This window comes from Prionailurus bengalensis, chromosome B4, assembly GCF_016509475.1.
Source record: "Prionailurus bengalensis isolate Pbe53 chromosome B4, Fcat_Pben_1.1_paternal_pri, whole genome shotgun sequence".
NCBI classification, from domain to species: Eukaryota; Metazoa; Chordata; class Mammalia; order Carnivora; family Felidae; genus Prionailurus; species Prionailurus bengalensis.
The window spans coordinates 49,086,839-49,100,372 of record NC_057358.1 but is presented as its reverse complement, the minus strand read 5'-3'; the positions used below and the strand labels follow the sequence as shown (position 1 = coordinate 49,100,372).

At 37.3% G+C, this 13,534-nt stretch overlaps 1 protein-coding gene across 5 annotated transcripts in view; it reads left to right on the top strand.

Annotated features, from left to right (window-relative positions):
* Nucleotides 1-13,534, top strand: part of EPS8 (epidermal growth factor receptor pathway substrate 8) — a 192,956-nt gene that overhangs the window by 165,845 nt on the left and 13,577 nt on the right. For all 5 annotated transcript variants that reach the window (XM_043561938.1, XM_043561935.1, XM_043561939.1 and 2 more), the window contains 2 exons: nt 4,519-4,627; nt 5,515-5,658. In XM_043561938.1, the coding sequence (XP_043417873.1) occupies nt 4,519-4,627; nt 5,515-5,658 (253 nt within the window). The remainder of the gene's footprint in view (nt 1-4,518; nt 4,628-5,514; nt 5,659-13,534) is intronic.

The following is a 13,534-nucleotide window of genomic DNA, read 5'->3' as shown; positions in this document are numbered from 1 at the left end:
TTCCAGCCTCTGCAAATGAGGGTGACAAATGAGGATTGTGGCCAACCCATATGCAAAACAGAAAGAAAAGGAGGTGAAAAAGGAAATGGAAGGATGGCCATTCAGATGAATGGGACTGAAAGCTTGCGCTGGTACCTTCCTATCACAAAGCTTCTCTTACCACGAGGGTTGCATTCCCTTTACTTCTTTTCTTTAAAAAAAAATTGTTTAATGTTTATTTTATTCATTTTGAGAGAGAGATAGAACATGAGCAGAGATAGAGGGAGAAAGAGCATCCCAAGTAGGCTCTTGATTCTAATGCAGGGATCAAACTCACAAGACATGAGATCATGACCTGAGCTGAAACCAAGAGTCAGACGTTTAACCTACTGAGCCACCCAGGAGCCCCTTAGTATACTCTTTTCTTAATAGAATATAAAGAAGGTAGAATTTAAATTTTTTTGGTTTTGCTAGGAACGACAACAGAGGTAATACTTAAGTAACTGGTGTAGAAATTTTCCAAGTATTACTCTAAGGACACCAATAACATATAGAATATAAAGTCAGCAATGAATAATACATTTTAAAGATGCCAACATATGAAATATTTTTTTTAATTTTTTGACGTTTATTTTATTTTTGAGAGAGAGACAGAGTGCAAGCGGAGGAGGGGCAGAAAGAGAGGGAAACACAGGATCTAAAACAGGCTCCAGGTTTTGAGCTGTCAGCAGAGAGCCCGATGTGGGGCTCGAACTCACGAACTATGAGATCATGACCTGAGTGGAAGTCAGCGACTAACCAACTGAGCCACCGAGGCACCCGAAATAAGTTTTAATTATAGATTCAATTTTTAGGAGATAATGCATGAAACTTATTTTTGAAGCTTAAAAGTTATTTCATTGAAATTCTTGAGTAACTTATTACTCATCCCAGTATTTTTTTCCTTTTTTTAAAACATATCCACGTACCAGAAATTATTTTAAATTGGTAATTCTTCCCTTTTTGTTCTATCTCTCCAGTAAACCAGTGATTTTTCATAGCAAAGTAACAAAGCTACAAAACCACTTGAGTACATTTCTCATGTGTGTTCAGATTTATAATATATATTGATAACTAACTTTGATCATTGTCAACCGTGGGACCACATCTAGCACATTGTGGCCACTCAGTAAGTGTAGATTTATTTGATGTATTGAATGATTGAATAGGCACATGATAGTGTATCCAACATTTCAGAGTCACTACCTATGTCTTTGCTCTTCACCTCTAAGCCTATTAGGTATAGTGTTACTGATGGAAAAAACTCTGCCATTTGTTTTGGACAGCTTACCACAAAGTGTTTTAAAAGTTTATCTTGATCATTTTAAAGGGTCAGGAGAGTGTACTTTGACTTAGTGACTTAGTTATATCTCTGTACCTCATCTGCTTCCAAAATGGATTCAGTCAACTCACTTAAATTACATGCAGTTTAAGTAATGCTAATATTAAAATAATGAAGCAAAAACTACAAAATTAAGTAATCAAGAGTGGGGGTAAGAATTAAAATTTTGGAAGTATAGATTGATACTGTGATTGAATTTCAGATTTGTCTTGAGGTTCCTAGCTGTCAGCAGAAAGAGAAACAATCATTTGCTGTCATTAGGAAAAGGAAGAAGTATATATCGGTTTATTAGGATAAATAATGTTTTTTTTATCCCATCCTCAAAAATATTTGTCTCATGAAATTTTGTATAGAATGTGAGGGATGATGTAAGGGACATTACTTTTAAAGATTTTTTTCCTCATTTAGAGAATGTTGTGGTAAATATCACAAAGTTTCTTTTAGTAACCTTTGAGAAATAAAAAATTTAAATGGAATTTATTGAAGGCAATTCCATGAAGGGATACTCAATTATATATAGAGTTTAGGGTTGTCAAAATTTACCCGGGGAAAGAATTTTTAAAAAAATACATTGAGTGGTGGGGGCACCTGGGTGGCCCAGTTGGGTTAAGCATCTGACTTAAGCTCAGGTCATGATTTCACAGTTAGTGAGTTCAAGCCCCAAGTCAGGCTCTGTGCTGACAGCTCAGAACCTCCTTCATATTCTGTGTTTCCCTCTCTCTCTGCCTCTCCCCCAGTCGCACTTTCTCTCTCTTAAAAATAAATAAACATTTTTAAAAATTCAATAAAAAAATACATTGAGTGGTGGGTAGATTGTATATCTGAGTTGTCTTGTGGATCCCATCTCTCACTCAGGCTATTGTAATAGGTGCTGGATCGTTGACATAGGCACCTGGATCGTTGATGTTTCAGGTTGCTAAGAAAATGTATCATCATTATTGCAAAAGATAATCTGAAAGTTCTGGTCTGATATAAAATACACAGAGGTTTGGAATTTGCTTTTATAATTATTTTTTATTACCCTTAAACTCTATTACATGCCTATGCCTGGAATGCAGTAAATACCATGTGAAGTATATTCACTCTTCAGTGAAACTTACTGTGCCATTAGGTAAACCACCTGTTGAATTTAGAGCCCTCTCCTTTGAGGGATTACAGTTTACTTCTATCCCAAAGCAGTTCATGCTTCAGAGATGTCTCCGATCATTGCCGACTCCACATCTGCTCTATATCAAGTGCATATCGATTATTCCAAACCACGAACAGAGAACATACGTTTTTATATATTATAGATCTCTTAAGAAACTTCAGTATATCTGAAAAATTATACAGTATGATTTTCAGATTGATTATATGGTCAATATCGTAGCTAAGTTTTATCTATAGAGGGCAAGAAACTGTAAACCGTAAAGATTTGTACTCTCTAAAGCACTTTTTGAGTGCATGCTGGGTAGTCATCTCTGAGACACTCAAAATAGCAAAGACTTCAAGGAGAGCTGTGGCAAACTTTTCTTTTTAACTCGCTGGTTCCGAAACACAGTGGCGGAGAGTTATTCTGCCCTGTTATAGTATACTCAACTCTCTATTATTAATGGTGATTATTTTCCAGAACATGGGAGGGGAACACAAGGGAAGAGAGAAAGATAGAGAACTGAAATTATTGTTTTTCTGACTTTTGGAGTGGCTGAATTTTTTTATCCCCCCAAATGAAATCTAAATAGAATGTAAACATATAAAGTAGGGAAAAGGGGTAGGAAGCCCACAGAACAGCTGTTAAATTATTATTAATATATAATAATTATTTGGCTATAATGTCACTTTTCTCACTTTTCTTATTTTTTAAAACTATATCAAAAATAGCCAGTAGGTAGCATAGCTTTTGGGTCATCTTTTCTCATTGTCCCTTTCCTCTTCTGGAGTTACTAAGAGGTTGCCAATTACCTCTGATGGCAGAATACGTTGTGTCACAATTGTCGTGCTGGCCCTGCTGCGACTCATTATTCCAGAGGACCCTGGTGGGCCACTTGACAGGGGAAAGATGAACAAACGTCTTTAGTTCCTTTCTGCTTTTTCCCTTGTAGAAATGAGTAAGGAAATGTGGAAACATAAATGGAGGAGAAAATGAGGGAGTTAAATTAAGAAACAATAGTTAAAGTGTTTTATTATTGAAATGAAGAAAATAGTAGTGCATTATTGATATATCAATTTTTGTATTACATATAGAGGTATATTTTAGTTATGTTAAATTTATTAGTGGTAATTTAATGATTAAAGGAAATATTTGGTTTTTTAAGAAAGTTTTGTGGGTTTTTTTGTTTTTTTGTTATTTTGAGAGAGAGACCGTGAGGGAGGGACAGAGAGAGAAGGAGAGAGAATTCTAAGCAGGCTCTGCCCTCCCAGCTCAGAGCCTGATGCAGGGCTCCAATTCACTCACCGAACTGTGAGATCATGACCTGAGCTGAAATCGAGTTCGGTGCTTAACTGACTGAGCCACCCAGGTGCCCCAAGAAAGTTTTCTTTTTAAAAAAGCATAGGACTCTTGGACCTGTTCTTACTATTAAAATAAGTTTATAATGAATGAATGGATTAACTAATTAGGAGGTGTTATTAGTCTTACTCTTAATTCATACCTACCCTTACAATTTAGGAACTGGACAAAGCTTTTCTAAAACTTGACAGTCATAATTTTTAAATATGAATTAAAGACATTGCTTGAGTTAGTGAAATCAACATATAATTTAAATTTCTACTATGGAAATTATCTTCAGCCTCTTTTAATTTTATAAAAAATGCTACCATTGATCTTTATCCCAGTTCTTTCATGGTAGAGTTGATAATTAACAAAGTAATGTCCCGGTATATTTAATGGACAAAGAATTCATAGATTTGTATTCTGTATTTGGCTTAGTATCCACTAACCTTATGATTTTTGCATTATTTAGTTTTGTACTAGCCATAGTTGCTCATTTTAATAGTAATAACTCCAAAGTTTTGTTCAGTTCTCATATTTTATGAAATATAATAAACTAAACTATTATTGTAATAATTTGTCAGAATGTTTTCTGGTAGGAATTGGCATTGATTTGCTTTAATGTCTTACTTCTGTTTCAGCCTTTAGGAAGAGCTCACTAAATGATCATTTCTCTTTCTTTTTATAGAAATTATGATCTACTGAAAGCACAACCCAAGAAGTATGCCAAATCCAAGTATGACTTTGTGGCAAGGAACAACAGTGAGCTCTCAGTTCTAAAAGATGATATTTTAGAGGTAATAGAATTTTACCTTTTTTATACTCTTAATAAAGTGGATTTATTTTGTATATTGTATACAATATACTGCATGTTGTATTTGGTATATATCTAAACCTTCTTAAAAAATGCCAAGGTCAATGTCATTTTATTTTATCCAGGATAAAAGCATGTTATAGATACCTATATCTATTTAGGAGGGGGAGCTTGCTTTATCTTATTTTTTGTTGGGTTTTTCTGGGGGAGGGGGTGAAAAACGGAGGTTGGTGGGGAGGACAGAGGTTGAATTTCTTGGCTTACTTGGTCCTCTTTTCTTCTGGGGTTTATCCATTTTGGAATCAAGGCTAGTTATGTAGATACATCATAATATTTTAACGAGAGAAAACGTTTCCTTCTTCCTGTCATAGTCCCCTTGCACAAATGTACCCATCAGTGAGTAAGCTGTTGATTCTGGGAATAATCTACCGTGACTCTCGAATCCATTTCTTAGATCATAACTCGGAGTTCATCTTCTTTAATATGTAATGTGGGGCAGTCATGATAGTTTTTATAAGAACAATGGTTTCCATTCTTTTCCTTCCTGTTTGAAGGGTGTAGACAAAAGACCTCTCCAAACATGTCATCTTAGTCATCTTTCCGTGCTTCAGATAGCATAAACAGTTAAACCTTCTTGGCAGGTGATGAGGACCTTGGGTACATTCACAGTAGTGGTTCCATACATGTTTTATACTAGTAATTATGATTATCAGTGTAACTCCTGAGAATCATTCAACCCACAGTGTGTTGATAGTAAGTCAGCTTATTAGAAGTGAAAAGAGTTTCCTGATCTAAGGAATAAAAATCGAACTTCTTTCATAGATTGGTTTTGGTATGGAATGATGCCTTTATTTTTTTTCATGATGACAGATCCTTGATGATAGAAAACAATGGTGGAAGGTTCGAAATGCAAGTGGAGACTCTGGATTTGTGCCAAATAACATTTTGGATATCGTGAGACCTCCAGAATCTGGATTAGGGCGTGCTGATCCACCATACACGCATATCATACAGGTATTTATTATGACTTTTTAGCAAAATTTAACTTTTATAAACTTTCAAATTGATTACTCTAAAATGGGACTTAAATACCTTTTGTGTATTAATCATTTTGAGACTTAATTTGTTGTACAATTTGTATAGTTTTTTTTCCTAGGGTTAGTGGGGGAGGGGGGCAATGGCGAAAGATATAGGAAACAATTATATATACGTTTTTTCTGATTTATTTCTTCAGAAAATTGCTTAAAATGTTTACCAGTAAGTGACCTTCTCTTTTTTCATACACATCCTATAGTCCTTCTGATGTTCAGAGAAGCAGTATTTCTGCCTCTTCACTCTTGCCCATAGCCTTCCTATCCAGTGGTTTCTTCATAGACGGTGGCACTGGGACAGTGGCTGGAGGGTGGCTCATCTTCACCATCTTTCGCCTTTATTCTCTTAAACGTTCTGTCACTGACCTTGAACTTGCACTCTCCCCCCCCCCCTACACCAACACATGGGTATTCATTTGGACTATAATATTGGTCCTCTCTTGATTTTAAGATTAAAATATACTTAATGACATAGGGTAGATTGATCAGGCTCTCTCTTGTTGATCATTAAATAATCTTTGAGTCACATGACACATTTTCAGGACTTTATTAACTCTGGTAGCTCATTCACCCGAACATCTGAATCCACTTACTATTTAACTTGGGATTTTTGACCTGTGACAGAACCTCTAGAGTCCAGTCTGCTAGCAGAGGCGGAATGGATGGATCGTCTCATATGTAGCATATGAACCTGTGGTGGTTTCTATATCATGCCCCCAGGAAGAATTATTTTAATTTTCAGAATCTTCAGCAAAAAATCACATCTGACCCCAAAATAATGTCATAAACTTGAGAAGCTACATATGCTGTCCAGTGACAGAGTTGATGTTCATGCCAGGTCTAGGCTTAGTAAGATACAGCTTGTCCACATGTAGGATGGTGATCATACCTCTACTGCATGACCATTCATTACTTGTGGCCCCTCATAGTGTTCACACTGAGTATAGGTCCTGTGGTCATCCAGAGTGACTTTTGGCCTTACTAGAATCCAAGAGTCAAGCAAACTTTTTTTTGTTTTTAATTTTAGAGAGGGCAGAGGGCAGAGGGGGATAAAGAATCTTAAGCAGGCTCCATGTTCAGTGTGGAGCCCACCATGGGGCTCGATCCCACAACCCTAGGATCATGACCTGAGCTGAAATCGGGAGTCGGACGCTCAACTGACTGAGCCACCCAGGCGCCCCATGCAAACTTATAAAGTAAAGAATTATTGTACAATGTATGTATCTTGATAACTTAAGGTGATGTGGTGGAAATTCTGTTTGCCGTGCTTGTTTTGGCTAGCCTGATGTGCATACGTACTATGTACTTATTTTATGTTCATCATTTGTCATTAGCTTTTGATGCCAAAGAAGGAGTTTGAGTTATTCAAGGTATGGTCTACTACTCCATTTCCTGTGGATTTTTGAAGTGACTTTTCTAACTTAGTTTGAATACCTTTTTCTTTCCTGAGTTCCTTTCTGATTTGAGATATGGTTACCTGACATAACATAGGTTTCCGCCTGGTTTATAAGTGCCAATTCCTTACCTTCTTTCCTGTAGACAGTTGGACCAAATGCCTTAAACAGTGTTAAAGAGTGAAATATATGCCTAGAACAGTGATGGAGTATATACCCTTTGAGTTTATGCAATGTTAATGTTAAAAAGTTAACTTTTTAACAGTTAACTTGTAATAAGCTATCAGAGACACTGTTCACAGAGACTCTCCCTAGATGCTGCATATGAACAGAAGTCAAGAGTTAAAAACAATTATCCAAAGTTTTGTTTGTGTGCATCCTTACTAGGGATGAGCAAACTCCAATAAAATACCCGAAACATGCAAATAATGTCAATTCTAACTAAGTATTTTACCCCACCAGCAATTTCCTAAGGAATTTAACCTCTCTTACCTTTGTTTATTGTTCGGTCTTGTCTTTTCCTTGATTCTTGGCCTGAGCCATAAGTTGACTTTTCTGTTTAAAGGTTGCTTCTGTTTAAAACCAAAGCAAAACTGTTGATACATATCACAGGTAGGGAGAGTACTTTTTGAGGACATAAATTTTATTCCTCCTTTCTCGAACAGAGCCTCGTCTTACATTTTTGTCAACTTTGGCACAACCAAGAAATTTTTTAAGTGCTCACAAGCTTCAGGAGTTTGTTTTGCTACTTTATGTAAATAGAAATGTGTGGGAATTGCCTGTTTGGGCTGGTTCCTTTTAAACTTTTCAACACTATCTGACTGTCTTCTAAAAATTTCTGGATGCAGCTCTGAATACAGTGATATATGTGGAAACGTTATAGAAGCTGTGTGTGTGTGTGTGTGTGTGTGTTTAGGTTAAGAGCTCTGCTTTTAAAAGGTATTAAAAAGAGTTTATTTTTTAACAGCTCCTGAAAACTTTGGGCTTAGCCCAACAAAACCACCAAAATCTTGTAAAATTTTAATAAGCAGTCTTGACAATCTGCTATCTGGCATAAATCCTACTCTAAAAGAATTCCTTTTCTCAAAGCATCTATAACGCGCGCGCGCGCACACACACACACACACACACACACACACACACACAGTGACTAGGTAGAATAAGATGGAAAAGACAAAAGCATCCTTGGTCTAATATACCTAAAGAAAAACTGTGTGGCTTATTTTGAAACGACAATAAAGATACCACATATTTATGTAAATTCCAGTGATCCTAACCCTCTAGCCTAACAGACCTCCACCAGATTACAAACAAATCAAGAACAACTCTGTGTCTTATTCATCTCCTTATTCACCTCCCAAATATTTATTGAGTGCCAGGATCTTGCATTTGATGAAAAGGAAGACAGAAAGCCTAGCACTGAGCAGGTCCTCCATAAAAGCCTGCTGTCTGGCATCGGATCACCAAGCCATCTGCCACGGCTTTGCTCCTTTGTTCTTGAAGCATTACCAGTGACCCTCTCTCTCCTCAGAAAAGGATGGTAAGGGTGCCTGGGTGGCTCAGTCAGTTAAGCGACCGACTTCGGCTCAGGTCATGATCTCAAAGTTCATGAGTTCGAGCCCCACATCGGGCTCTGTGCTGACAGCTCAGAGCCTGTAGCCTGCTTCAGATTCTGTGTCTCCTTCTCTTTCTGCCCCTCCCCCACTCGTGCTCTGTCTCTCTTTCTCCCTCTCTCTCTCTCAAAAATGAATACACATTTAAAAAAATTAAAAAAGAAAAAGAAATTGGTGACATTCTTTTCCCCCTGGTATCTTCTATCCATTGAGATCAAAATTTTGAAGGAATTTAAAGAAACTTCTTTTTTTTTTAATGTTTGTTTATTTTTGAGAGAGAGAGAGAGAGAGACAGAGCGCAAGCAGGAGAGGGACAGAGAGAGAAGGAGACACAGAATCCAAAGCAGGCTTCAGGCTCCGAGCTGTCAGCACAGAGCCCGACACAGGGCCTGAACTCACGAACCACAAGATCATGACCTGAGCTGAAGCCAGACACTCAACCGACTGAGCCACCCAGGCACCCAAGAAACTACTTCTAGCAAAAACATTTTAGATCCCTGTACTGGACTGCTGAATGATACTTAATGATTAATTGCTTAAGTTTCCTTTACATGCACTGATAGCAATGGTATTACCCTCCGAGTAGATAATGGCCAGTAGTCAGTGTTCATGCCGAGTGCAGGCATTGTTTAAGGATGTCACAAATACTGATTCATTTAATTCCCACAACAACCTTATGAAGTAGGCACATTTCATATATGAGGAAACTAAGGTTTGGAAAAGTAAGTTATGCACAATTAACAGCTGTGTGAACCTGGGATTGGGACCCAGGACTCTGGATTCAGAGCCCATGGTCTGATGCACTCAATCAATAATGGAATCATGCTTAGAAAAGATTGTTTTCTCATTTTGTACATACGTACAGTTTTCACTCTATGAATGCTTAAGAGACATTTTCTCAGAATAACTTTACCATGCATGGTATTGCGATAAAAGTTAATCTGATAATCACCATCCTCAGAGTGGAATTTTTGCCTTATCTATCAATTCCTTAGATTTCATCAGTTCTTCCATTTTTTTTTTCATACTTGAGGAAGGTAATCCAAATTACATAATTTACTTAGAAAGTAGACATTTTGTGAACGGTGGGACTAGGGAATTAGATGTAAACTGTTCCATGTGGCGTCTACAAGTCGTCAAATGTTTTAACAGTGCACACGGTTGTGACTCTTATTGTTTCATACCCTTGTGTTTCCTGTCAAGAATGATGGCAGTTCCCCGGTGAAAGGCACAAGAGCAGTACTTGCTGTTGTTCAGACACTTTCGGTTGGAGATTCTTTTCTGATAGCAGGGATGCTAGTACCTGGCAGCAGGAGTAAATAGGTGTTGAGTTGCCACCAATGTCCCTGAGAGTCTAGGCTATTTAATATCCTCACATTTGGAGTGATTTTTAACAGCTCTGTAAAGACAGCCATTCCCACCTATTGTGTTTCCCCCATGGGTTCCACAAAGTTTTGACAATAAAAGGGAGGGAAGTAATGCAGAATTTATAAAAGATATGGAACATCAAGAAAAGATTAACTGAAACCACAGGGAAAAGGAAGTAGATGCTTATGAGAGACTATGGAGAAATGAAGAAAAATGATATATCCTTTGATAAAAATTTTGTTGTAGAGCATTCCAGTACTTCGTTGTATTTTAGCTGGGCGACAGATCGACATCCAGGGTGCTTTCTCCCCATATAATCTACTTGCCACATAAAGTTTCCTGATACCTCTTTTGATTTGATTCCCAGACCTCTGGCACTAGGACTGTTCATCTACTAGAATTACCTTTTTGCCCATATGGATTCTCATGCTGTATGAGGGCAGAAACTAACCCCACCCTCCTGTTATCTCTGGTGTACTCAAAGGCTTGACTAAATGGGTCTTCCACTTACTATTAAGTCTATGTACTTACTATTATTGTAGATATTCTTAGTCTACCAAGGTGCCAATAATTATGAATACCTGGTCGTTACAGTCCTGTGAATTAAACAGAAAATTTCCTGTCTTCTCTGTTTCCTAGCAAGAGATATGGTGATAGTACGCAAAAAGCCCCAATCTGTCACTAACTAGCTGTGTGAACTTCAAGAAAGCATTTTATTTTTCTGTGCCCAGTTTGCTCAGCTGTGAAGTGGAAGGGGTCAACAATCTCCACAATCCCATCTAGATACAAATTTGTGGTATTTTTCTCAATGCATGTTTAAACAGCCCTAAAATAGGAAAGGAAATATTTCCTGTGACTTTTAAACCACGAACACCACTAATTTCACCCCATGTTATGAATGCTCTGTTTTTCAAGCTCAGTCCAGATATTCAGATACTGCTGGACAGTGACCATTTTACTAAAGATGTTTTCGTATTCGTTCCAGTAGACTTACTTCCTGATAGTACCCAGTTCTTTAAAATGTGTTTTCAAAATTAATCTCAGAAAATTCTATTTATTAATTAGAGGCATGGTTTTTAGAAAAGGATGTTTACTTTTTATTCTGCCTTATGTGTTGACGTTTTCCCCAGTATTTCTTGCAATAATTTGAAAAGTCATCTCCCTTTCTCTGTCTCTCTCTCATATGTATCTATATATCTTATGGATCTAGGTGACTTATATATGGTTACTATTTATATATAGTAATGACTGCCCAACATGCATGTGCAGAATTACAAAATTTTGTTGAGACTGCTTACAAGTTTAAACCTAAAGCTCCCTAAAACACACCATGATATGTGTTTCCTTTTGTAAAGTCAGCTTTTAAAGAGAAATTAACCTTATATATAGTGCACTCTAATTGTATTCTTTATAAACTATAAGAATAAGATGAACCTATCTTAATATTTTAAAAACACAATAATATACAAATAGGTACTGAAATACTCTATACGGTTTATACTGTAGCATGATTCTATATAATTAGTTTTCCATTGTTAGATAAGAATGATGGAAATTAATTATATAAGTTGATTTGTAGGCAGGTAATTTTACTGTCAAAAAATAATTTGCTCACGTGTTCTGATATTTGATGTGAATTGTAACTGATACTATTTTAGTTCCATCTCCTGTGTTAATTTCTCATTTAATGTGGTTTGCTCCATTTTCCTAATAGCAATTACTTGGCGAGCTGTCAGAGGTAACCCACATTTGTTCCCTCATGGCACTTCTTTTTAATATCATTTTTTGGATTCAATTTCTGGACTTAACACCCTCCAAATGTTCCAGCTGTGCCTTTTTTTTTTCCACTGCAGAGCTCCAAAGAGACCAAATTTAGAGGAAAAATGTGTAGGTTAAAATTTTAAGAACAGTTCAATTTCAATGGCTTGGTTGGGCTTACTTGCATAACTTCCCCTTGAAGCAGTCTCTTACATGAATCAGGAGCTTATCTCTAAATAACTGTCCTTAATCCTGGAGAATTTGAACTTTAGTGGCTAAAGTGACTCATTCTGACTTAATTATCAATAAGAAAGTAAATTTGCCATGGGCTCTAGTCATTCTGACTCCTTGCAGAGAAAGAGAAGACGGATTTTGTTTTAAACAGAACTTTAAATATATTTGTGGGAGATAGGAGGGTGACAGTCACTATAGAGAAGTTGGTCTACCTCAAGGTGACCAGTCATGCCGGTTTGCTCGCAAGTGAGGGTTGTTAGGGACTTGGGACTTCCAGTGCTAACACTGGGAGAGTTGTGGGCAAACCAGGAAGAGTTTGGTCAAGAGTTTTTGGAGGCAGGACTTAGAGCTTCAGGAGAAGAAGGTGCAGGGTGTGGTTCAACTCTCCAAGACTTCCTGGAAGTTGAGGAGCCATCAATTTGGATCTGCCTCCAAGAGACAGAAATAATGAAGGGAAGAGCAGTAACTGGGTGGTGGGTAAAGGAGAGTAAAGAAGGTTGGGAGGGACACAGAGAAGTGATTTCAAGAGTCAGTACTGATGCTCTGTTTCCTCCGCACCAAGAGTGAGGAATCGACTTCCACAGAAACGCTGCCCTGGTTGCTGTTTCAGAGCAGGTCCTGATGGTCTGAGGAGACACTTCTCCCCCTTTTCATTCCATGGGTTGGAGACACGAGGCAGGAAGAAAGGATCAGGAAAAGGGGGAAATATGCAAGTAAATTCATGACAAGTTTTCATATGGTTTCTGTTTAATCAACTACATGTATTTTAAGCCTATTATTCTGTCAGCTGGTACTAATAAAGTTGCATTATGCAGCAATGACGGAAATGAGGTGAGGCACGAGTTTTGGTGAGCCTGTCTTCAGACTTGACTGTGACAGTAACACACAGCATATCCCATTTTTCACAGTATTATTTGATGGATAGCAGAACACTAGCTGCTCTTGTTTTTATGAAAGCAGAAAGTATGAATCATATCATGGAATGCAGGGCTGATAGGATTTTTTGTTTGCTTGTTTAAGCTTTAAAAATAACAATTTAAACTGACACTTTTGAGATCCTAACATGAGAATTCACTGACCCTTTATGAAATTACATGCAAAGGCTATTCTTGTCAAAGGAACACTGCATCTACATTAATCAGATGACTTTGGTGTGTGCTAAGTATAACATTTTGGTGATATTGCTGTATTTTGGTTGCTTTTAAATGTCTTATTGGCCCAAATATAGGAATATTATTTTATGGGGAATGATGATAATAATAATAATAATACTATGAACTCTATTATTGAATATATCAGGAACGTTTTTAGGCCTCCAATGCCGGGGGCATCAGCAGCCTCTCTTTCTGATCTAACTTCTGTCCCATCTAACTTCGTGGCACACTTATGGATCTTGCCCTCTGTTCCTTCCCTCCCTCTTGCCTTCTTTCTC